The sequence below is a fragment of the Humulus lupulus genome, chromosome 5 (assembly GCF_963169125.1).
Source record: "Humulus lupulus chromosome 5, drHumLupu1.1, whole genome shotgun sequence".
In the NCBI taxonomy this organism is placed as follows: Eukaryota; Viridiplantae; Streptophyta; class Magnoliopsida; order Rosales; family Cannabaceae; genus Humulus; species Humulus lupulus.
In genome coordinates, this window is record NC_084797.1 from 38,353,155 (window position 1) to 38,377,310 (window position 24,156).

The 24,156-nt window shown below is 46.5% G+C and overlaps 1 protein-coding gene across 1 annotated transcript; it reads right to left on the bottom strand.

Moving 5' to 3' along the window:
- Positions 1–21,988: 21,988 nt before the first annotated feature.
- On the bottom strand, positions 21,989–23,505 carry LOC133779056 (uncharacterized). Its single transcript, XM_062219058.1, has 3 exons — positions 23,033–23,505; positions 22,306–22,735; positions 21,989–22,003 (listed from the first exon to the last, which is right to left on the bottom strand). The coding sequence occupies exons 1-3, from the start codon at positions 23,503–23,505 to the stop codon at positions 21,989–21,991; spliced, it is 918 nt and encodes a 305-aa protein (XP_062075042.1).
- Positions 23,506–24,156: the final 651 nt, after the last annotated feature.

The following is a 24,156-nucleotide window of genomic DNA, read 5'->3' on the forward strand; positions in this document are numbered from 1 at the left end:
TGAGAACTTAGTAGATCCATTTACAAAACCTCTTGTGACAAGGTTAGTAAGTTCTACTTCAAAAGGGATGGGATTGAAACTCCTTGAACAATTGATTCACCAATGATGGAAATCCATCTCTCAACTTGTACAAATCAAGGGAAAGAGTTGAATGGGTACGAACAAGTCATTAATAAGTGAATAGTTTCAACACTAAAATTTATGATAAGTTCCATCCGACATGGTTCGTGTTGGTTGCTACCGAGTTAGGTTTAAGCCTAGCGCTTTTAATTAAGTTCAGTTGAGTGCAACAAACATCTACAAAGATAGCAAAGATGTTGTAAAAACTTCACCTATGTGGACTTAGAGGCGGTGCCACCTCTCATGGGAGTTGGAGTTTCTCCGCCAAAAGTCCAAGAGGAGATGAGAACATGGCCATGATGGCGCTAAGCAAGAAATTGGGAAAACAAAAGATGTGGTGAAGGTGTGTGAGGTATCACCGATTTTATCATATGGAATATTTGGTTCAAGCTTTACGCGACTAATGATTTTGATAAGACTTTGTGGTATTTTCACTAAGGTAAAGTTCAAACCAAAAGGCACTTTATTTTATGCACCAAAACTATTTAAGCTAGAGAATGAGGCTTGTATTTAACCAAGTGGGGGATTGTTATGAATGGTTAAATACAAATGATAAGTGTTAAAATACAAGCAATGTATAAACACTTAGTAAAATTCACATCTTTATGTGAATTTTGAGCTTCAATTGTATGCACTTATAAAATGCAATTTTTGGTCCAAAGTGATACATGAGAGTATCTATGGGTTCCCAGAAAGTTTGGTAGCATTTACAGGATTTTAGGACCTTTGGAAGTGTCCAAACTAAGAAAGGGTGGTGATACGTCTTAGGTAGCGAGACATCGCTTGATGCCTAGGGTTTCAAGAAACCTTATTGTAGTACGTGAATTACGTAAAATGCTCATTATGACATGTTTTTCAAGTATAATCCTATTGGTTAGACCTAATGACGGTGCCTTCTCCATATAAGGGTTAAAATAGTGTTTTGGAAGACTTGATCACATTCTCCAATCTCTCTCTACCCTCTCTCTCTCTCTAGCTCCAAGAATCTCTAGTTTTCTCCAAGAATTCTCAAACAAAGTGCTTGACTTTTAGAGTTGCAGGCTTGTTCAATCTCAATCCTCATTTCCTGAAGAGAAGGCCTCAAGCATCCATGGTGGCTGGGAATAGAGTATTAGGACAACGTTTTGCAACGTGTATAAGCCTTGGTTTTTTGTTTGGTTTGCTAAAAGGATTTGCTCAAAGTGGTGGTATTTCCTGGGGTTTTGAAGCTTCATCAAAGTTGAAAAACACCATTGTTCTACTTTGATTTGCATGTTCTTTCTCAACTTTTTCATGTCTCTATCAATCCAAATTTTTATGTCGATTCTATTTTTTGAGGTGGTGTTATCTCGCTATCCCCCAACACTCAGCTGATACCATTGCAGAGCCGACTGTGGGTGACCTAAATGGTGATGCCTCTAACTATGAGGAAGCCCCATTGGCCCTGGTGGCAAGAGAACTAGTGCCCTTTGTTGACGGTGAGAACTCGTCAACCAAGTTAAATTAGAAAAATAGAAATGTAGAGATTATCAAAAGAAAAACTTCAAAGATCTAATTGGAAACTCAAAGAACACTTGCTAAAGGAAAATGATGAACTGAATTTGTATTTCTTATGGTGTAGTGCTACAATGTTTTTTCTAATCCCTTTCCATGTGGAAGTGTGGTTCCTTTATAATGGGCTCTAATGGCCCCTGATACATTGTGATCCAGAGGACCAAATAGTACGCAAGTACGGTGTCAGGAGAGTGGTATCAGGTGTAGTGGTGTCGGCTTCAGTACATGATCAGAGTTTGTGGGAGCACCTCCACTTTAGTACTTGATTATGCCTCCACTACTCACTCAGTACGAGTGTCAGGAGAAGTTGCACCAGACGTAGTGGTGCAGGTGGCTGTGGTGTCGACCCTGACACATGGTCGACGACGTACAGATAGTGCCTTTTCCACTGGTACTAGCTTGTACCCCCAATACCTGTCTAGTACGAACCCCAGAATCACGCCCCTATGCTCCTCCTGGTCGTACAACCCATTCCCATACACGTGCTTTGTATTTGAAGGTCTCACTCGTATATTCAAGATATGCCCTTGCTCCAACCATTTTTCATTTTGTGAAATATAAGTGTACTTTCAGCTTTGATTATGCTAAGTAGGTGGGTGTCGTGCCCCGCTGGTGACACCTTCTTTAGAGAGTAAAGAAGGCCCTCATCAGCGGGGGATATACTTATACCATAGGGGATGTAGATGCGTGGGCATAGCTGAGGCGTGCCATGCGGATGGCCTCGTGGGAGTGGCCTCGCGAATGCTGGAGCATGGACGCAGCCAAGGCGAGGCGAGGCCCTGCGGATGGTGGGTGCGCTGAGGCGAGGCAAGGCCCTGTGGGTGGCCTCGCGAGATGGCCTCACGGGAGGGGCCTCGTGGATGATGGGTGCAACGAGGCGAGGCGAGGCGAGGCCCTATCTATGGCCTCAGACGTGATGAGGTGACGAGTCCTGCGAGACGTCTGGGGTGTGCGTGGGTGTCCGAGGCGAAGTGGTCATTTGGAGCAGGGTCAATTTGAGCACTAATTTGAGGGTTCAAATGGACTTCAAACATGGTTGCTTTGAACCTTCCAGGAACCCTAGGCATGAGATGTAGGCTCTTTACCGGTGTTGAATTTTGAGCATTCACACTTGCCCCTAGTCTAGGAGAGGACCTTTAGTTGCTCTGGTAGACTCTTCTCTTTGATTCTTATAAATAGGTCTTCATGCCAGGCCTATTATTTACACTTCATCTCCTTAGCTTAGTGGCATTTAGACCCTTGCTCTTTTCGAGAGGAAAGGGGTTCAATCCCTCACGACCTCACTTTTGCTCTATATATATAGAAATATATATTTTTTATATTTAAGCTAATTTTCAGTATGTTTGTATCCCTTCATATATTTGAAGGCTAACACATCATTCCTGTTTATTTTTGCAGACGCGTATTTTCGACTACTTGCCTCTATTTGGCCGTGACGGTGCTTTTGGCCCTCGACCTCTTTTTGACCACGTCAGCGCCCAATTTTACTTTCTTGAGGTATACTTTCTTCCTCCCTTATGTTTATTGGGTCCAAATTAGCACCACTCAAGATGGGGTACTTTGGCCCGAGCTCATCGTGAGTTAGCCTTGATGTATGCCCCTTTATTCATACCCCGTAGTGGGTCATTTAAAGCATTTGTGCCTAGAGGTTTTGAGCCCATTCCTTTGTGTTTTGTAGCAATCCGGCCATTTATACGTGAACCCTTTTTGCTTTCGGGACGAGGTCTCATGGCAAGTGAAGGTCCGTTCGGCATTCCTCCGGTGGTTGAGTTTGTTGACTTGTCTTCAGACTCACTGTCCCCTGAGGAAAATCCTTACCGTGACCATGACACTTTAAGGCAGGTTCGTATTCATCATCTCGAGCACATGGACGAACTTAGGGATAAAATTTGGGTGGTAGAGAGCGAAATTGACTCAGTGTTGAGGGGAGATGGAGTACCTTTCCCTCCTGACCTTAGTGACCATGAAGCGAACCTTAGGGTGACCCTTTTAGATTTGCAGGGGGAGTTGGAGTTTATGGAGGGACATCTTCCACCTGAGCCTGCTAGCCCATCCTTGCCCGATGACTGTCATGGGGCCGCTCCGGCTTCTCTTCATCCCTTGTTTTCGATCTTCCCTAGCTTAGCGCTTCCGCAGCCGGTGCCCCGGTGGAAGACTCTTGCTAGGAAGAGAAAATGGAGGGTAAAGTGTTCTGTCTCCTCCTCACCTTTGGTTTCACAGATATGCCGAAGAGAGGACGATGACAGGTATCTGTTGATGACCGGGACGATGCCCCCCTATTGGCATCCACCCTGGTGTCCCACGTGTCTGAAAATAAATTGATGGAAATTGTAGAGCACTACCGTGTTCCCCCGGAGTATGCATTATACACCCCTTCGGACAAGTGTCAGGCTGACTGCCCTAATATTGGCTTCGTGGCCCTTAGAGAGCATATTCTGAAGGAGGTTGGTATAATCCCATTACACCCGTTCTTCATTGCAGTTCTCAACTATTTTGACCTCACTCCACTTCAGATGGCACCCAACAGTTGGCTGACCTTGAGCTGCCTCTTTATCGCGTTTATGGAACTTGTTCATCGTGCTCCTACGACCCAAGAGGTGCATTTCCTGTACAATCTCATCCCCTCTCCCAAATCCAAGGGCTTTTATTTCCTGCAAAAAGCCAATAATGCAATCCCCTTGATAGATGGCACAGTGTCCAGCCCGGGGTCCTGGAAGCAGGACTTTTTCTTTGTGAAAGGCCCTCTTTCTGTTCGTGAGCACTTTCGTTCTGCTCCCAGTAAGTACTTCGAGCCACCCTCCCTTTTTTTTTTTTCTTTTTGAAACTTATTGTTTTATAACTCATGTTTGTGTCGACAATGTTGTGAATCGTGCAGAGCAGTTTGCGATACCCGTAGTTGTTGGATCAGAGGCGGACGCTATGAAAAAATTCCTCAGTGCTGATCGCGCCGTGAGAAAGGCTACATACCTCTTCACTGTGGAAAATCTCAACCTTCACAAGCTGTCCCCAGTTTTAGATCCCGGGTCGCTATGGACTATTCCCGGGTCAAAGAAGACAAAGGATGCCTCGGCTGAGCCTTGCCCGGGTGAAGGTGAGGCCGAGTGTGTGCTGGAGGGAGTCTCCCTTGGATACGGGCAACCTCACCAGCCATCTCCGTCCCCCGGGGAATGCCCTCCCTCTGCCCTATTCGACCTTGACATGGCTTCCCAATCTCAGGATCTACAGGCCATGCCGAGGCATTTTATTTGCCCCGATCCTGCGAACTTTGATGCTTTTCCTCAGGCTCCCCTCGACCCTGGTCCATTGGGGGCTTACTTTCCCGATCTTCCTGCACCCCCTCCTGATCTAGCCAGGGGTCATTTTTTCGATCTTCCTGCACCCCCTCCTGTTTCAAGCGGGTCGTCTGTCCTCACCCAACCAAGTACCCTTGGCTCAGAAGGGGCGCCCTGGGTGGGTCACATGGTGGCCTCTTACAGGCGACGGTATGTCCAGATCACCTCAGGCCTCCCCGAAGCTGATTGGAGTGGTCTTGGGAGTTTCACTATGTCGGACCTTGGGGAGACTCTTACGCGCTCTACTACCTGGGTGAGTTCAAGCATCTTACGTTGGCCTTATATCTTTTTATTCCCTCTCTTTCTTTGTTACTTATTACTATTATTGTTATTTTTCTTGTGCAGGCCTATACCGTGGCTCAACGGTTTGCCGACTCGGCTCACAACCTTTCCACGTCGAATGCCGAGAGGGACCGTCTTGCGATTCGAGTCCATGAGCTCGAGGGGGAGCTTGCTGAAACCAGGTCTAGGCTAGAAAAGGCCTTGGCAAAATTTTTGCCTCATCGAAAAAGTAGAAGAGGGCGATTTCCAAGGCCATGATGTTGCAGCAAAGGGTCACCAGCCTAGAGGCCGAACTCATGGGTGCCCAAGCTACCGCGGCCACGTCGCAGGAGAGGGTCGGTTTCTTAGAGGGCGATCTTGAGGGTGCTAAGGATGCTGCAGTTGCGTCGCAGGAGAGGGTCGCTTCCTTAGAGGCGGACAGGGCAGCTATTGAGTATAGGTCCATAGAGCGAGCCCTTTACGGTGTATGGAGGAGAGATCGAAACTTCAATTTCTCCTCCTTTGGAGAGCACGTCGTTGCCTGGGTGGCTGGGTGGAACGCCCGTAGCAGGAGACCTTGAGATCGTCACTTCACAATTTCCTTACTGTGCTTGTAATAATATATATTTTATAAATCTTGTCATGTTACCAAAACTCTTTTTTTTTATATATATATTCATATGCGGTTATTCATCTCTTATTCCTCTGTGTTTGAGGTCTTTTTGAGCCCGTATGATGGGGTTTGGTAGGTTCCCCTTTTTTATTTATCAGGCTAAAGGTCCTTTGGAGCCCATGTGAAAGGGTTCAATGGGTCCTTTTTTGGTGCCTCTTGATTGTTCTTATAAGGATATATTGACCCCTTGGGTTCTAGCTATCATTTTATAAATTTTTGCGTGCGCTTATTATTTCTTGCGAGAAGTGTCTTTCTCGTCATTATTCATAGTACTATTTTTGCAAGGGTCTCTTTTAGGACCATTTTTGGCTAGACGGCTTGGTGGCCGCTCTAGGCTTATTGGCGGGTGCTCTTTCTGGGGCTTCTCCCTTTGAGAGAGTATCTGCCTTTATTTGGAAGTTTGTTGTTGTCGTTTTTTTTTGTAAGACCTTTTGGCCTCCTTGATGTTCTAGAAAATCTTTGAATACCCTGTTCATTAAATCCATAAAGGCTGCTGGGGCATTGGTCAAACCAAAAGACATGACCAAGAACTCATAGTGCCCATAACGCGTCCGGAAAGCTGTCTTAGGTATGTCCTCATCCTTGATCCTCAGCTGGTGATAACCAGATCGAAGATCAATCTTTGAGAACACCATCTTACCCTGCAACTGATCGAACAAGTCATCAATCCTCGGTAGGGGATACTTATTCTTAATAGTTAACTTATTCAATTCCCGATAATCAATACACATTCTCAGAGTCCCATCCTTCTTCTTAACAAATAAAACTGGAGCACCCCATGGCGAATAGCTAGGTCTGATGAACCCTATATCCAGAAGTTCCTGCAATTGTATCTTTAACTCTTTCAGTTCCGCTGGTGCCATCCTGTACGGTGCCCTCGACACTGGCTCTGTCCCTGGTGCTAACTCAATAACAAACTCAATCTCCCTACGCGGCGGCAACCCAGGCAAATCCTCAGGGAACACATCCAAGAACTCACAAACCAGTCTGGTCTCCTCCGGTCCAACTGGTGAAACTTTGGTGGTATCCACCGCACTAGCCAAAAAGCCTATACATCCACCCTGTAGCAAATCTTTGGCTCTTAACACAGATATCCTGGGTACGCGGGGTCCACGCACCGCTCCCACAAAAACGAAGGGATCCTCACCCTCTGGCTCAAAAGTCACCATTTTCTTTCTACAGTCAATGGTAGCTCCATATCTAACCAGACAATCCATGCCTAAAATCATGTCAAAGTCCTCCATATTCAACTCAATCAAGTTCACCGACAACTCTCTACCATCAACTAACACTGGCAGTGCCCTAACCCATCTCCTAGACACCACCAACTCTCCCGTAGGCAATATAGTCCCAAACCCTGAAGCACTAAACTCACTAGGTCTACACAATCTATCAATCACCCTATCAGATACAAATGAATGCGTAGCACCAGAATCAATCAAAACAGTAAAAGAAGTGCCAGCACTAGAAAGCTGACCTGTCACTACCGAGGGACTAGCCTCGGCCTCTGCCTGCGTCAAAGTGAACACTCGAGCTGGAGTCAAGCTGTCCACTTTCCCTGCCTTGCCCTTCTTCACTGTAGGGCAATCTTTCCTGAGGTGTCCCACCACCCCGCATACATAACAGGCCTTAGCCTGACACTCGCCCAAATGGCGTCTCCTGCACCTCGTGCATTCTGGGTAAGTCCTCCACGAATCACCGCCTCCCCGACGGCCACCCTGAATACCCCGACCTCCTCTATCAAACCTAGGAGCGTTCAGGGCTTCAAGAGTCTTTCTCTTCAAATCACTGATACCTCCACCTCTACTAGAACCTCAATATGGAGGCACCGGCCTACGACCCTCCCTTCTTGCTGCACTATCCCTCCAAATCCTATTCTCTGCTTCCTCAGTAGCCAGAGCCCTTTCCACAGCCTGGGCATAGGTGGTCACCCCAGGAACTGTAGTAATCCTTACATCCCGGGCTATCATGACATTTAGCCCTCTAACAAATCTGTCTAACCTGGTCGCATCGGTAGGAACAAGATCCGGTGCAAACTTTGCGAGTCTATCAAATTTCAAGGCATACTCCGTAACAGTCATACTGCCCTGAACCAATCCCACAAATTCATTCACCTTTGCTGCCCTGACGGCAACATTATAGTACTTCTGATTGAACAAATCTTTAAACTCCTCCCATGTCATTGCAGCAACATTTCTAGTCTGTGACGCCACCTCCCACCAGATTAGGGCATCCTCTCTCAACATATAAGTGGCACAGGCCACCCTATCATGTCCCTCTACTTTCATATAATCAAGTATAGTGGTAATCAGAGTCATCCACTGCTCAGCTTTTAGGGGATCTGGCCCACCCTCAAAGATCGGGGGCTGCTGCTTCCTGAACCGCTCATACAACGGTTCCACTTTATTGCCACCCTCAACAGACTGTACCACAGGTACCAGTGCCGGTGGCCCAGCAGGGGCAACACTCCCAGATGGAGCCTGCTGCAATATTCTGATCAACTCATCTTGGCTCTGAAGCCTATCTTGCATTTCTGCCATTAACTGCTGCCAGTTCTCAGGGACTGGCGGAGGGGTTGGGCCCTGATCATCCTCTCTAGCCCCAGACCTGTCGGCTTGTCGTGTAGATTTCCTTGAACGCATATCTATTCAAGTCAATCTGCAAACAACGACTCGGCAATTAGGCTAAGATGACAGGGTGATAATCTCTCCACAATCCACCACTGGAACTCCAATCAATCACAAGCAAACAAGCATAGCAATTTATCCAGATATTCATCCACATGCACAGCAATGCTAATAAGCACGCCTCAATAACACCATGCAATAGTCAAGGGCCAGGCCCTATCAGAATCTCATGCTCCCTATTCATCAGACAGATATCAACATTCATATCTCACTCAAATCATTTAAACACATAGTCATGCATATACAATTACCAAACCCTGAGTTGAGCTTGTCTCCCGCGGCGAATGTACATACCCAGCCAGTCTTCAGGACCCATAAACCTAGGACGCTCTGATACCAAGTTGTAACGCCCTGGATAGCCAAGACCGTTACACTGTGTGTTTATAAAGTGCCAGACTTGCTAATCAAGTCATTAAAGTAAAAGCGTGTTACTGGAATAGTAAAGGAACTAGGGTTAAAAGTGTTTTGGTCTCAAAAGTTACGTTTTCATTACTAAACATTGTTTCGTTACATGGGATCCCAAAAATGACAGTTTCAAAGGTCATTTACAAAATTTACAAGGTTTAAATACATTAGCGGCTGTACTAAGGCAAAATGAGCAGTTAGGTAGTTTCTGTCCTGACACACTCCTCGACCATGGTGATCGAACGGCTGGCTATGTACATTACACCTCGGAGCTCTCCACCTCAGGCCTGGTCCAGCTTGCCCTTGCCCTTACCTGCATCACGAAGCACCCGTGAGCCAAGGCCCAGCAAGAAAACACAGTAATAACAGAGCATGAACAACTAGCAAACAAGTCAATTACTCATATAGCATCTCATAAACTCAAGCATAACAATAGTCAAGTATTTCATATACTAAGCATCTCAGCTCATAATACACAATGCACAGACGATAACCAGGGCTAGCGCTCACAGGCTGCTCCCTCTGTTATCCTATCGTTTCTGGCTCCCAGTGGCCAATTCGCGCCCCATGCGCTAAATTCATGAACGGTACTCTTAGACCGCTTATACGTGTCCCTTGGCATAATACCAATGATGACACAATACACCTCTCAGGAGCACTTAGTCCCATTCACAACCATACATTCGGGTGCAGTGTTCTTACCTTTCAATTCACTGATTTTCGATGCCACGTAGCCGTAAGCACGATCCTCTACTCCGAGCCTCTCCAAAGTCCTAATCACAACACAAATAATATTCTTTGTCATTAACCAATCCAAGACTACCTTCCCGAAACCTAACCCACACTCTCGGAACCCCCAAAACCTTAGAACGACACCCCGAAGACATCCCCCGAACCCCCGGAGCAAAGGCTCAAAAATTGCCAAATGTGATACCCTGAAATTAACCTTGTGCCACGGCACCACATCCTTGTGCCGTGGCACCCACCAGTAAGAGCCTCCAAGCCGCGGGACACAAAACCCGTGCCGCGGCACGCCTTCGCAGCCCAGAATTCTGGGTTTTTCCTTCGCATTTTCCCGAGCTCCAACCTCTCCAAATCACCCCAAACTCCATCCTAAGTCCCAAAACCAACCCTAAACCCCTAACAAGCCTCACAACAACCCAAAGACGTCATACCCAAGCTCACTCACACCTTCAATCCTAAAATTCACTCTTGAATTTCACACTTAACAACTCAAACCAGAAAAATTATGAACAGCTTGAACTCAAACACAACCCACACTTCAAACTCCCTATACCTTAACAAAAACAAGCCTAATAAACATACAGAGACCTTACCTTAAGTGATGGATTCAACCTCCAGCTCTTGACCTCCTTCCCCCTTGATTCCCAATTCTGAAATTACATAAAACCAGCCACCAACTTGCCTCAATTCACCTTCCTTAACTAAAATTCAGACTTAAAACTTGGATATAGCATAATCAAAATCTTACCTCTGAGTATTCTTGGTCTAAGCCTGCTTGACAACTTCAATCACTCTTGATTCTCCTTCCAAAAGTTAAATTCAGTCTCTCCCTTCTTCCTCTTAAGTTTGCTCTTCCTCTAGGTTTCTAATTTCAGCATAAACCCATCTCCCTAAATATTATACGTATATGATTTTCCCCCTTCAGCTGATAATCATCCATCCTACCAAATGTCTACTCTACCCTTCCACTAATACCCCTTCCTAACTTAACCTCAAGGCCATACTTGTCTTTTCACCAGCTTTGCAATTCTACCACTTTCCCATAAAACCTGTTACTCTCCATGGTTACAAACAGTTACGCAGGTTACCAAATCACCAGTTACCACTATCTAGTTCCTAGGACCGTCTCGGCACGTGCATCACGTTGGTATCACAGAACCCACGTGGTACAATTCACACATCATAATTATCACATAATATAGTTCACATAATCGTATAACATGCCTAAATCATTATCATGCATCTTAATCATAAAAAATCACACATAATTCCCATCATGCCCTCCCGGCATTCTAATCAAGGCCCCTAAGCCTTATTAGTGAATTTGGGTCGTTACAACATATCTGCCCAAATGTCCCCTGCAGATGAGCTCCTCAATTTCCACCTTCAAATGGTTGCATTCTGCGGTGGTGTGGCCGATATCTTTGTGATACTGGAAATACTTGCTGGGGTTTCTTTTAGACCGGTCTTTTTTCATCGGCGGGGGCCTTTTGAAAGGGACCTGGTTTTCGTTCGTAACGAAAATATGCTCTCTCGCATGGGTGAGGTCAGTATAAAAGGTGTAGGGGCCCTGTATGCGCTCATCAGAGCGTTGATGCTTCTGGGGTCGATCATCTCTCGTTCCCTCATAGACCCCCTTCTTCTTTACACCGCTTTGGATTTCTCGGATTGAAGGTTTTGGTGACGACTGGCCTTTTTCGGCTTTGAGGCTTTCGTGACCATCCTCCACGCGAATATATTTTTGTGCTCACTCGTAGAAATCATCCAAGTCCGTGACCTCCCTCTTGAGCATGTTATCCCATAACTTGCTTCCCGGGCGCACTCCAGCTGTGATGGCCATTTTTAGCTCTCTGCGGGTCAAGCTCCCTACTTTAGCTGCCTCCATATTGAACCTGTGAATGTAGCTCCTCAGACTCTCATTTCCTCCTTGCATCACATTGGCGAGGCTGGTGCCTGGCATAGTGTAGTCCTGCACGGCGTGGTGCTGCTGGAGGAATTCATCAGAAAACTGTTGCCAAGATCTAATGGACCCCAGTCTAAGTCTTTTGAACCATTTGTACGCGGGTCCTTTTAATGTGATAGCGAAGCAATGACATCTGACCCCACGACTAATTCCCCTAAGCTTCATCAAGTCATTAAATGCATCCAGACGGTATTTTGGATCTGTGCTTCCTTCGTAAGGAGTCATATGGGGCTCCTTGAAGTTGACCGGAAGCCGGATGGCCTGGATCTCCTTGATGAAGGGCGACTCATGGTCGAACTCATCCTGAAAGGCTTGACCTCCAAAGGCAGTGACAATTTTGCTCCGTAGGCTTCTCATTTCTATGTCCAGGTCTTGCCTCCTCTTGTTCAAGGAGTCTCTCAACGTGGATGGGCTAGGATCCCCCTTTCCTTCACCTCCCCGGGCCGGCACAGGCGATGCGGTCTTTTTACCTGCCCTCTTTTTGTTGAGTTCTTCACATAAATTTGAGGTGACCTCAACATCGTTATGACGGGCAGTGTTGGTCTTTGGCCCTGGCCCCTAGGGCTGCTTCGGTGGTTTGGGGCATTAATGCTGCTTCGTCTGGGGGGGGGTTACTAGTGGAGAGTCGGGTCTGTCCATCGTTTACTGGGACGGTGGTTTCTACCCCCTCCTGGCCTCTCTCTTTCCGCTTAGGGAGTGTCATGTGTGATCTCCCTTGCAACAGGCCATTTAGCACCTCTTGCATGTTCTCCAGGGTGGTTTCTAGCCTCTGATTCTTGCAGTGAAGTTCTCGTATCTCATCTTTGTAGAATTGAGACTTAGAACTCGAGCTCATGGAGTGGACCCGAGGGTGCTTGTCAGCCCGGTGCGTCGAGGGGCCTAGATCCTATCGATCGGATTTTGGCACCTACAGCGGCCTTAGAGGCAGGAACTCACCAGTACCCCTTGTCGGGGCAGCCACTGGCTTTGGACGATCCTCCTCAGGTGGGACCGCTGGGGATGAGGCCTCCCCTTCATCTCCGTGGACCTCAGGCTCCTTTGGGGCCTCCATGTTTACAGGTGGGGGAGAATCCCTCATGGAGGCTTTTAACCAATCTCCGTTAAGATGGACCTCCACCTCTCGCGGCTCTCTCAACCGGTCCGAAGTCGTGGCATTTTTTCTTTTCATAATCAACGGATGAACAGTGAATTACAATCTATCCTTCCCACAGACGGCGCCAAATTGTTGACAGTGAGAACTCGTCAACCAAGTTAAATTAGAAAAATAGAAATCTAGAGATTATCAAAAGAAAAACTTCAAAGATCTAATTGGAAACTCAAAGAAAACTTGTAGAAGGAAAATGATGAACTGAATTTGTATTTCTTATGGTGTAGTGCTACAGTGTTTTTTTCCAACCCCCTTCCATGTGGAAGTGTGGTTCCTTTTGTAATGGGCTCTAATGGCCCCTGATACATTGTGGTCCAGAGGACCAAATAGTACGCAAGTACGGTGTTAGGAGAGTGGTATCAGGTGTAGTGGTGTCGGCTTCAGTACATGATCAGAGTTGGTGGGAGCACCTCCACTTTAGTACTTGATTGTGCCTCCACTACTCGCCCAGTACGAGTGTCAGGATAAGTGGCACCAGACGTAGTGAAGCAGGTGGCTGTGGTGTCGACCCTGACACATGGTCGACGACGTACATATAGTGCCTTTGCCACTGGTACTAGCTTGTACCACCAATACCTATCTAGTACGGACCCTAGAATCATGTCCCTATGCTCCTCCTGGTCGTACAACCCGTTCCTATACACGTGCTTTGTATTTGAAGGTCTCTCTCGTGTATTAAAGATATGCCCTTGCTCCAACCATTTTTCATTTTGTGAAATATAAGTGTACTTGCAGCTTTGAATATGCTAAGCAGGTGGGTGTCGTGCCCCACTGGTGACACCTTCCTCAGAGAGTAAAGAAGGGCCTCATCAGTGGGGAATATACTTATACCATAGGGGATGCAGATGCATGGACATAGCCGAGGCATTCCCTGCGGACGGCCTCGTGGGAGTGGCCTCGCGGATGCTGGAGCATGGATGCAGCTGAGGCTAGGCCCTACGGATGGTGGGTGCGCTGAGGCTAGGCGAGGCCCTGCGGGAGGGGCCTCGCGGATGATGGGTGTGTCGAGGCGAGGTGAGGTCCTGCGGATGGTGGGTGCACTGAGGCGAGATGAGGCCCTGTGGGTGGCCTCGCAGGAGGGGCCTCACGGATGATGGGTGCACCGAGGCGAGACGAGGCCCTGTGGACGGCCTCGGACATGATGAGGTGAGGTGAGACAATGGTCACGTGAGACAGTTGTGGGACATCAGGGGCGCCCAAGACCCTCACGCATCTGCGGGGCCACATGGGCGCGAGGCGCCATATGCACCCGCGAGGCTACATGGGCGCGAGGCGCTATGTTTATTCGTGAGGCGCCATGGGCGCAAGGCGCTATGTGCATTCGCGAGGCGCTGTATGCACCCATGAGGTGCGAGGCTCCTTGGCTGGTGCAAGGCGATGAGTCCTGTGAGACGTCTGGTGTGTCTGTGGGTGTCCGAGTCGAAGTGGTCATTTGGAGCAGAGTCAATTTGAGCACTAATTTGAGGGTTCAAATGGACTTCAAACATGGTTGCTTTGGACCTTCCAGGGACCCTAGGCATGGGATGTAGGCTCTTTACCGGTGTTGAATTTTGAGCATCCACACCCTTCAACTTGCGTCCAACAACTCAGTTGTGGCCACGAAGTTGAACAAGTACCTTCGTGACGACTTGTGCCTCATCGATAGAGACACTTCCAGCTGAAGATGAGGATGGGGTTTTCGTTTGCGTCTGAATTCCTTGCTCCAAGGCACCCTGAAATTTAGAAAATGTGCAATTAGTATATAATATAATACTTAATAAACATATAAACATATATACAAAACTTAGAAAGTTACTTACATATGCATCCTTAGCATTTGTGTTCACCCATCCACATGTTGGATGATTGTGCATATCATGGAATGAGGTAATAAAGTTGGGAAATTCCTTAGTTTTAGGATTCCTCTTTGGAAAACAAAATGTGACAAAATTTCAATTGAATACTAAAATTATTAATAAGATAACTGAAAATACTTAAAACTACACGTATTATTACTTAAATCGAGAAAAAGGGTAAGATGTTGATCCATGGAGATTTGGACATTTCTGTTTTGATCTATTGGCAACATTTATCTTTGAGCATGCCATATACTATTTAGAGGTGAAAATGTCAATACACTTCTGTCAACTATCATTGTCCAACCCCCTCGAGGGATTCTTCATGGCTGTCTCAATATCATCATATCTGCCATGTTCATCGAAATGTTTTTTTTTCAACATTTTCTGTCTTTGTAGCGATCCTAAAACTCTCGCTCAATGCCAATCTCTATCTCTCGCCACTTGGGGAGATGTCTAGGGAGAATGAAATACTCTTTAAAAAAAATTGTTAGAATTTTGAAATTATTAAAAACATCACATGTGAATATATTATAAATTTACCTCAATTTTATCCATTAATCCTGTCTTGTACTTATCCAGAACACTCTTCGAAGAGTCATAATATAACAACACTTGGTAACCAATATGGTTACTAATAAGTCTCCTGAGCAATGATCCACGAGTACCATCTGGCTCGTAGGTTCCCTTATTTAGATCAAATTATGGAGTCAACGGGCCTTTATTTTCTTGCACAAGTTCCTCTAAATTTTTTTGATCGAGATTGACCTTTTTTCTTGGGGGAGACGCTACATATTTTAAGTGAACAATATAATTTGTTTGAATAATATGATAACACTTTCTTATTTCTTGATAAAACATAGAGTAATTATATTTCCTATCTCACAGGAAGTAGGTACCCACGACGGATCTAGAGGAGGATCACCTGCCCCATCACCACCATGTGAACGAGCAATAGCAATAGACATATCTTTATTGTCTATATAATTATTACATTAAAATCAATCATAAAATAATATTCTTGTACCATTCAGAATTAACCATGATACTAGTGATGTTATTCTCAGTCACCTTTCGACCCTTGCATACATTGGTGTTGAACTATTTACAGCGAAACATTACTACCGGGTAACCATGGGAACAACATAACTCTACAATCTCCTTAAGTTGGCCATAGTTAGTGAAACCATCGATTCATGGTACCGAAACTCCTTTGTTTTAAGTAGTACGTCCTTTCTCACGTCTACGCACCAAAAACTTTACACTATTGACAATGTAAGCAGTGTATGAGTGTGCATTCTAATTCGACCCATTTGCTAAAGAAAATAATTCATCGGTATACTCAAGAGACTCTACTTGTCACACGCTACACATCTACATAGTTGAACACAAAAAAGAAATGCACGATCAGATGGGTATCATTGGAATTTGATAAGATGTCTAGTTTAGATCATTTACCTTCATTTTAAACCATGTGGGAAAATCGTTTTAAAGATTTATGTTTCGATTTTCTCGAAGGAATTCATTGTACATCACAAGAATAAAGGTAAGAGAACATTTTTTAAAGTGAATTTGTTTTAAAAAATCCATATATGTGTTGAGCTACCTACTCCATATATAGTTGGATTTCAAGGCAATTGTTGAGTACAAACCACTCATATTCTTTGTAATGGAGATATTAAGGGGATATGATTTTATTTTTGCTACTTAGGCTACATTGTGATTAAAAAACAAACAACTATCTCTTAGTAATAACAATATTGTTGATGGTAAGAACTCGTCAACGATTAAAGATTAGAAAACACAGATTTTTATACTATGAAAAGCTTAGAATCAGATGGAAAGAACTTGAATCAACAGAAAAACCAGAGCAACAATGGAATAAGGATCATATATTACTTAAACGTCTCGCATACAATCAGCTTTCCAACCCCTTAACCTGAGGGGTCAAAATCTATTTATAGGTGGGCTCTATTGGCCCCCTGATACAAGTGGGTCCCAGGGGACATGTACGTATGCAGGTACAGGGTCAGGGTAGTGGCTCAGGACATAGTGGTGTCTACCCTGACAATGCCCAAATAGTGGTGCAGGACATCGTACTGTGCACTCTGGAACGTTGTCGGGGGTGCTCAGGTAGTGCCTCCACTCTCCATACAGGTTCATACTGCCACTACTCCTCAGATGCAGATGGCAGAGCCACGCCTCCATCCTCTTCACAACCGTACATCTCGCATCAGTACACGTGCCTTGCACCCAGCCGTGCTCATCACTTCACGTTTGGCGCCTAATGTTCATTTGACATACCCATTCGGTGTTTCCAAGTGTTCCTCATGCATATATGATGGAGGCTCCAAACTATACGTGTCATAAAAAGCCAAGGTGTTGGGAGGCTTGTGACGGAACAAGGTGCACACTTGAGAGGTAGCGAGGCTACAGCCTCGCATAGGGGGAGTGCCTCGTATAGCGAGGCTGACCTGCTTCATTCATATGGGGGCGAGGCTCGGAACATGGGCGATGCTGCGAGGCTACACCCTCGCATAGCGAGGCTGGCCTACTTCGATCATACGGGGGAGAGGCTTGGGACACGGGCGATGCTGCGAGGCTGGCCTACTTCGATCGTACGGGGGTGAGGCGAGGGGACACTCGAGATGCACCAAGGCACGGGACAGACGAGATGCAACAAGGCCGCACCCTCGCATAGTGAGGCTGGCCTGTTGCGGTCGCATGGAGGCCAGGCGGGATGCTTGCGTGGATGCGGCGCACGCAAGTGGCCAGCGAGGACTCGCGCATAGCGAAGGCAATGCGACGCGCATGGGATGCCTGCTAAAGTCCCTCGCATAGCGAGGATGGCATTCGGGTTGGTCAACGGCCGAGGACCCTCGCATAGCGAGGGTGACTCTCTTATCCCAACACCTCCGATGCCATGTGACGCCCTAGTTCCTTTGTGCATGTGGTAAATACCCAAGTGGGGCTCTCGCCCCTTCATCCCACCGGCATGTGTCTCGTAGTCTTCAAGGTGCCTCGTAATGCAGAAGTTCACTTGAATGGAGTTCACAAGGGAAGAATTCCCACATTTATACTTGCCCCAGAGTCTATAAGTACACTTTTAAGTGTGTTTGTAGACTCTTCCTTTTTCTCTTGCTGGATATGTACGACCAACTTTGGTGGACTCAACCTTGGGGTGCTACCCAATGTCGCTTGAAGAAACACAAAGTGAATTTTGAAGCTGTGTTTCTTTATAGTGTCCAAAGAAACACAAAAACCCTCTAACTCTTGAGGGATCCATGAATATCCCTAAGATTGCATAAGAACCAATCATTCTCAATCGCGGATCCCAAGGCTACTCATACCCTTGATCTCCACCATTCATATTGACTTGAATCCAATGGCTAAGGGGCCTTGACCTTCCTTATAAATACCCCAAGGCTTGGAGCCATTTCTCCACACCAAAACTTGCCTAGCTTAGTGGTATTCCCTCTAGGCCTCTTCCAAGAGCTCCAAAGTTATATTCCCCATAGAAGCATTATTGAGGTAATTTTCCTTCCATTTCAATTATTCATCCTTCTTTTTTTATTATTATTATTATTTTTCCTGCTTCTTTTGCTCTTTTTTTTTTTTACTAGCATTGTGGTGACGCTAGGCATTCTTTCGCCCCAACGGTCTTGCCCTTGCATATCGCTCAACCAACCCTATGCCTCCACAAGTCTATCCTTGCACACCTTTGGCTTCACATATATACCTCCAGGTATGCCTCCTTCCTCTTTTTTTTTTCTCTTTTTTTTTATTGACTATGTGGGGGTAGAATTAATGGTTGCACGACACTCATTCTTCAGAGATTGTCATTCCTTTTGTATGGCCTTTCCAATACATGTGCATAGGCCCTTTACTTATTCCCCTCATACTCATGTTGTAGATATAGCGTCACTCTTATGCATATACGCCCTCGAGTCTTATCTGGTCCATGGCGTCTGGGTGATGTTCCGAAGGTCCGTCGAACGTAGAATTCATTGAGTTGTCATCCTCCGACTCGGAGGCCGACGTACATGGATCCTCCAACTCTGGGGGTGTGCGGACGCTCTACCTCTGGAGACTGTCTTACCTTAGACAGAAAGCATGCAACCTAGAGAAGGAACTGAAATCCAACACCAGGGATGCAGGTTTAGGTTTCTCTCCCCAGCATGCGACATACACCTCCAAGCTACAATCAATCCTCCAGGATTGCCATTCTGAAATTGCTTGCCTAGAAGAAAACTTGCCCCCTGAGCCTTTTTTCTTTCGTCGTGACGAGCCTCCCAGTTATAGGGATCCATCCTTTCAAAGTGGTAGACGCGAATTGGTTGAACCGGAGTTCCTTTCCATGATCCCACCCATCCTTCCTCCCTTGCCCCTGGTCCTACGTCCTAGGGTCAAGCAGACTGCCGGTAGATATAGGACACGTGAAGGGTCCTCCAGGACCCTTGGAAATTCTGTGGCTCATAAAATCCCTATCTCTGCCCAGGTACCTAAGATGCCAAAGAGAACCTCTGACTTTTGCGAAGAGATGGGCAGGTCCAGCATCACCATGAATAAATTGTCCAACATGCTAAAGGCTCATAAGTTACTATTATACCTCAAGTTCGTCATCCCAGAACATGATGAGCGCGGAACTGAGCCACCAGAAGGGTTCATGGCCTTCAGCGACTCTATAATCTGATCTGGTGGGGCTCTTACGCTTCATCCTTTTTTTGTCAAAGTGTTTAACTAATTTTAACTAGTGCCTCTACAATTGTCCCCCAAATCCTAGGTGACACTAAGCTGCCTATATGTTTTATACCATCAGGTGCATTCCAGAGGACCTTCTATGAGCGAGGTTCATTACTTCTATACCCTTAGGGTGAATGCATCTGTCCCCGTGTTCTACCAGCTCCAGAAAGCCGTGGCCCATAAAGGGAATGCCCTCGTGGAGGGCTCCATTTCAAACAGAGGCTCGTGGAGGTCAGACTATTTCTTCACTTTTAGTGGGTCCACCCGACATACTAGCTTCAACACCCCAAGTAAGACTATTCTCACTTTGATCTTATACATGAGAGGTTCCTCTCTTTACTCAGCTTTTCTTCTATGTTACTTCTAACTGTAACTATTTCTCTTCTTTTGATGGCAGGTCTCTTAGGGGTCGTTGGCACTCACATGAAACCGAAGGCTCGTGACCGAGTGAGGATAATCCTGGCCTTGTCGAGTGATTATAAACAAGCCAGTGCCCTTTTTACAGAGAGAAACATTCGCTTGTACAGGCTGCTTGCCCCAAATCAAATCGTCTCCTTATGCTTCGTTTCCTCTGAACCTGCGAGCCAACGCCCTGCCTCATCTGAATCAGCGAGTCCACGTCCTGCGTCACCCGAACCTGTGGATCTGTGCCCTATGCCCCCCGAGCTTGCAAATTCGTGCCCTGCGCCCCCCGAACCTGCAGATCCATGCCCCCCTCACCTGAACCTGCAGGTCCGTGGCTATACAGCCACGATGAAGGTAATTATAACAAGGTAGCCGATATGGACTATGTCTACCCTTCGGGCGGTCATATGGATGTTGAGGAGACAGTGGTATCTGAGAACTACTCGTGCTTGCACTCTGCTGGCGGCATGGCTAGGGGTGTGGCCGATGACGGTCATATTGGCGGTGTTAGCTCTTGGACGCCACCGTCGATGCTTGGCGGCGAGTTTGCCTTTGAAGCCTCTGTCTCTCGCCCCTCCGTGCCTAAAATGAATTTTGTTATTCCTTCTTTTGCTGGGGCTCCTCTACCCCCGAGGAGGCGTTCTAGGCGGGTGCCTTCAGGCACCTCTTTACCCAAGGAGATGACTCCGCACTCTTCTGCTCCCCACACAACTGTAGATGGATCAGGACCTTCTCGATCCCCATCCCTGACAAAGCATGCCTCAGCAAGCACACGCACCTCCCCCAGCCAAGCTTATGTTTCTGCTTCTGAAGATCATCCTCTGGCAAGCCAATATGGGGAAGCCATGAGCCATCATCTGGGAAACTTTCCCAAAGGTGAGTGGGGGACCTTGCACATTGTCCCCGAGGCTGAGCTTGAAGACGCCTATATGCGAGCCTCCTTGCAGGTACTTGTCGAGATACTCGGTTTATTCATTTATGATAGATATCTATACATATATTTTTATCACCTGACCCTCGAGGCTCTATTCCATGTCCTCACCCTTACCTAGGCTTCCATCTTGAGTCATCGGTTGATCGCCTCCAACTCTTCATCGACCCAACGGTTGCAACACGAGCTTGAGGAGGCACTGGGGAACCTATCGGTGGCCGAGGTGGCAAAGGATACCTTGTCAAGTCAACTGACCGAGGCGGTTTGCCAGAGGGACGCCGCCTTTGCCTGGGCTACATCAACCTCTCACACCAACACTCAACTGGAGGCTACTATCCAAACTCTAAATGGGAGGATCACTGTGCTCAAAGCTGAGCTTGTGAATGCTGAGAATCGCATAGTCGAGAGCACGTTGCATGCTGTCTGGAGGACCAACCCCACCGTTGACCTATCTCCTTTTGGAGACTATGCCTTCGAGAAGATTTCTGAGTGGAAAGGTCAGGATGGAGATTTGTAGGTTCCTTTGTATTCGGCCTATGTATGTTATTGTTATGTAATCCGTCACATTGTTTCTCCTTTTTTCTTTTGTGTTCATCAAACTTAAGGGGCTTTGGTAAGTCCCTCTTATTATTATTGTTTGTGGATTACATATCTCGTCCTTGATCTGATGGCGATAATCTTTCTGGTGCACCTTGATTATACTTGTAAGGACACGTTAACCCATTCGTCTCTTGGGGTCCCTTTACATTCTTTGCTCGCGCTTGTTACTTTTTGCGAGAAGCGTCCTTCTCATCATTATATATAGTACTATTTCTTCAAGGGTCTCTTGTAGGACCCTTTTTGGCTAGCTGGCTTAATGGCCGTTCTAGAATTATTGAGAGATTCCCCCCTTACGGCCTCACCTATTGGGGTGTCGGCCTTTAGTTGAAGGTCATCCTTTTAAATTGTTCCCTTGATATTCATAAGGGTAGCTAATCCTTTTGAATATAAGAGATTTTTTTTTTACTCGTGCCTCCTGTCCTACCCCCTAAGTGCTTGGTGAGATTTATTTCAGCAGGCACTTCGGTTGATGCTCGCATAAAAAAGAAAAATAACACGTGAAGTTGTGAACATTTTCATTCATAGTAGTCAGATTACAACGATATATATATATAAAAGACTTACATCTACTTGGGAGGTTATCTAGGTAACCTCTTTGATTCTCGTCTACTAAGATAACATAACCTACAAAAACCTTAACACAGCTACTGCTTGTATTGGATATGGAAGTCTTACTGGTAGTACTTCCTGAGGTGTTCCACATTCCACGCTCGAGGTATGACGGTATCGTCCATGCGCGCCAGCTTGTAGGTGTTTGGTGGTATGTACTGAGCGACTTGGTACAGCCCTTCCCAGTTCGCCCCAAGTACCCCCGCCCCCGGGTCTCGCGTGTTGGGGAGCACTTTTCTTAATACCAAGTCACCTATTCTTAACATTCTCTCTCGCACCCTCGAGTTGTAATGCCTGGATGCCCGCTGCTGGTATACCGCCACCCTCGTTTGCGCATTTTCCCTTCTCTCTTCTAGCAAGTCCAAGCTTCCGGCCATTTCCACATGGTTGACCTGGTCCTCGTATGCCTGTATCCTGTAGGAGTTAACCTTCTTCTCAATCGGGAGGACAGCCTCACATCCATATGCTAAGGAGAAAGGGGTATCTCCAGTGGTAGTGCATGGAGTGGTTCTGTAGGCCCAAAGCACGTTTGGTAACTCCTCGACCCAAGCACCTTTCATCTTCTCTAGCTTTGTTTTTAAGTTCCTCTTTAGGACTTTGTTAATGGCCTCCACCTGCCCATTGACCTGTGGATGCACAACAGCCGAGAAGCTTCTCCTTATGTCTCTTTCCCTACAGTACTCCTCGAACGTTTCCCCTTCAAACTCAGTGCCGTTGTCAGAAATAATCTTGTAGGGCACTCCAAATCTGCAGACAATGAATTTATTGACAAAGGTAGTGATATGCTTGGCCGTTATCTTCACTAGAGGTTTTGCTTCGACCCACTTGGTAAAGTAATCTACGGCTACCATCGCGTACTTCGCACCACCTCTCCCTGGGGGGAGGGCGCCAATCAAGTCTATTCCCTAGACAGCAAAGGGCCAAGGGCTGGTCATGCTGGTCAATTCATTCGGGGGTTTTTGGGGGTAGTTTGGATGCCTTTGGAATTTGTCACATTTCCTTGCGAAATCATTTGCATCTCTCTCCATGGAAGGCCAGTAGTACCCTTGCCTCATGTCTTTTCGAGCCGTGGATGGTCCACTTGCATGGTTGCCACATTCACCCTCATGTATTTCATATAGTACCTTCACAGCTTCTTCCTCATCAACACATCGCAAGAGTGGCACAGAATACCCCCTCTTGTATAAGATCCCATCTACCAAGGTGTATCGGGCTGCCTTATAAACTAGCCTCCGAGCCTCCCTCTTGTCTGTTGGCACCACTCCATCCTTTAGGTAGTCTATAATCGGGCTGGCCCACGACTCCTTCGGGAAGCTGGCCATGTGAACGTCTGGATTGACAATGCTTGACCTTGGTAAGTATTCTACAGGCACTAATTCGAGGGTATCTCCATCTTTAGGGGAAGCCAGCTTCGCAAGGGCATCAACATGGGTATTCCTCTCTCTCGGGATTTGCTCTATGCTATATTCCACCAATTGCTCCAAATAGCTTCTTACCCTTTCCAAGTATGCAACCATCTTGGGTCCCCTTGCTTGGTACTCCCCTTTCACCTGGAATACCACCAACTGTGAGTCACTAAAGATGTGTAGATGCATTACCTTCAGTCCCTGGGCCAACCGCAGTCCTGCTAGAAGCGCTTCGTATTCTGCCTCATTGTTCGAGGCTTCGAACCCAAACCGTATTGCGCAGTACATCCTGTGTCCTTAGGGTCCAGTCATCACGATGCCTACTCCAGATCCTCCTTCGTTGGATGCTCCATCCACGTGCAGAGTCCATTCCTCAGAACTCCTTGGCTCCCCTTCTGCGACTGATTGCCCCTCTTCTTCACTTCTTCCTTCATTCGGCTGACTAGTGAACTCCACTATGAAGTCTGCAAGCACTTGTTCATTGATGGAAGCTCTCGGGGTATAAATGATATCGAATTGACTCAACTCGATCGACCGTTTCATCAGTCTTCCTGAGGTATCGGGTTCATGCAAGACCTATCTCAGGGGACTATTAGTGAGAAATTCTATTGCATGGGCATTGAAGTAGGGTCTCAACTTCCTCGAAGCCACTGCTAATGCATATGCCAACTTTTCAATCTCAGGGTATCGATTCTCCACGTCCACCAACCGCATGTTGATATAGTACACGGGTTGTTGACGCTTCTTCTCCCCTTTAACCAA

What these genes read in the sequence shown, in the direction of transcription:
- LOC133779056 (XM_062219058.1), bottom strand. Translation starts at nt 23,505, where the DNA reads ATGGTTGCATACTTGGAAAGGGTAAGAAGCTATTTGGAGCAATTGGTG. An exon ending in CGAAAAGACATGAGGCAAGG is followed by an intron (nt 22,736 to 23,032) that starts GTACTACTGGCC and finishes CATTGTCTGCAG; the next exon opens with ATTTGGAGTGCCCTACAAGA.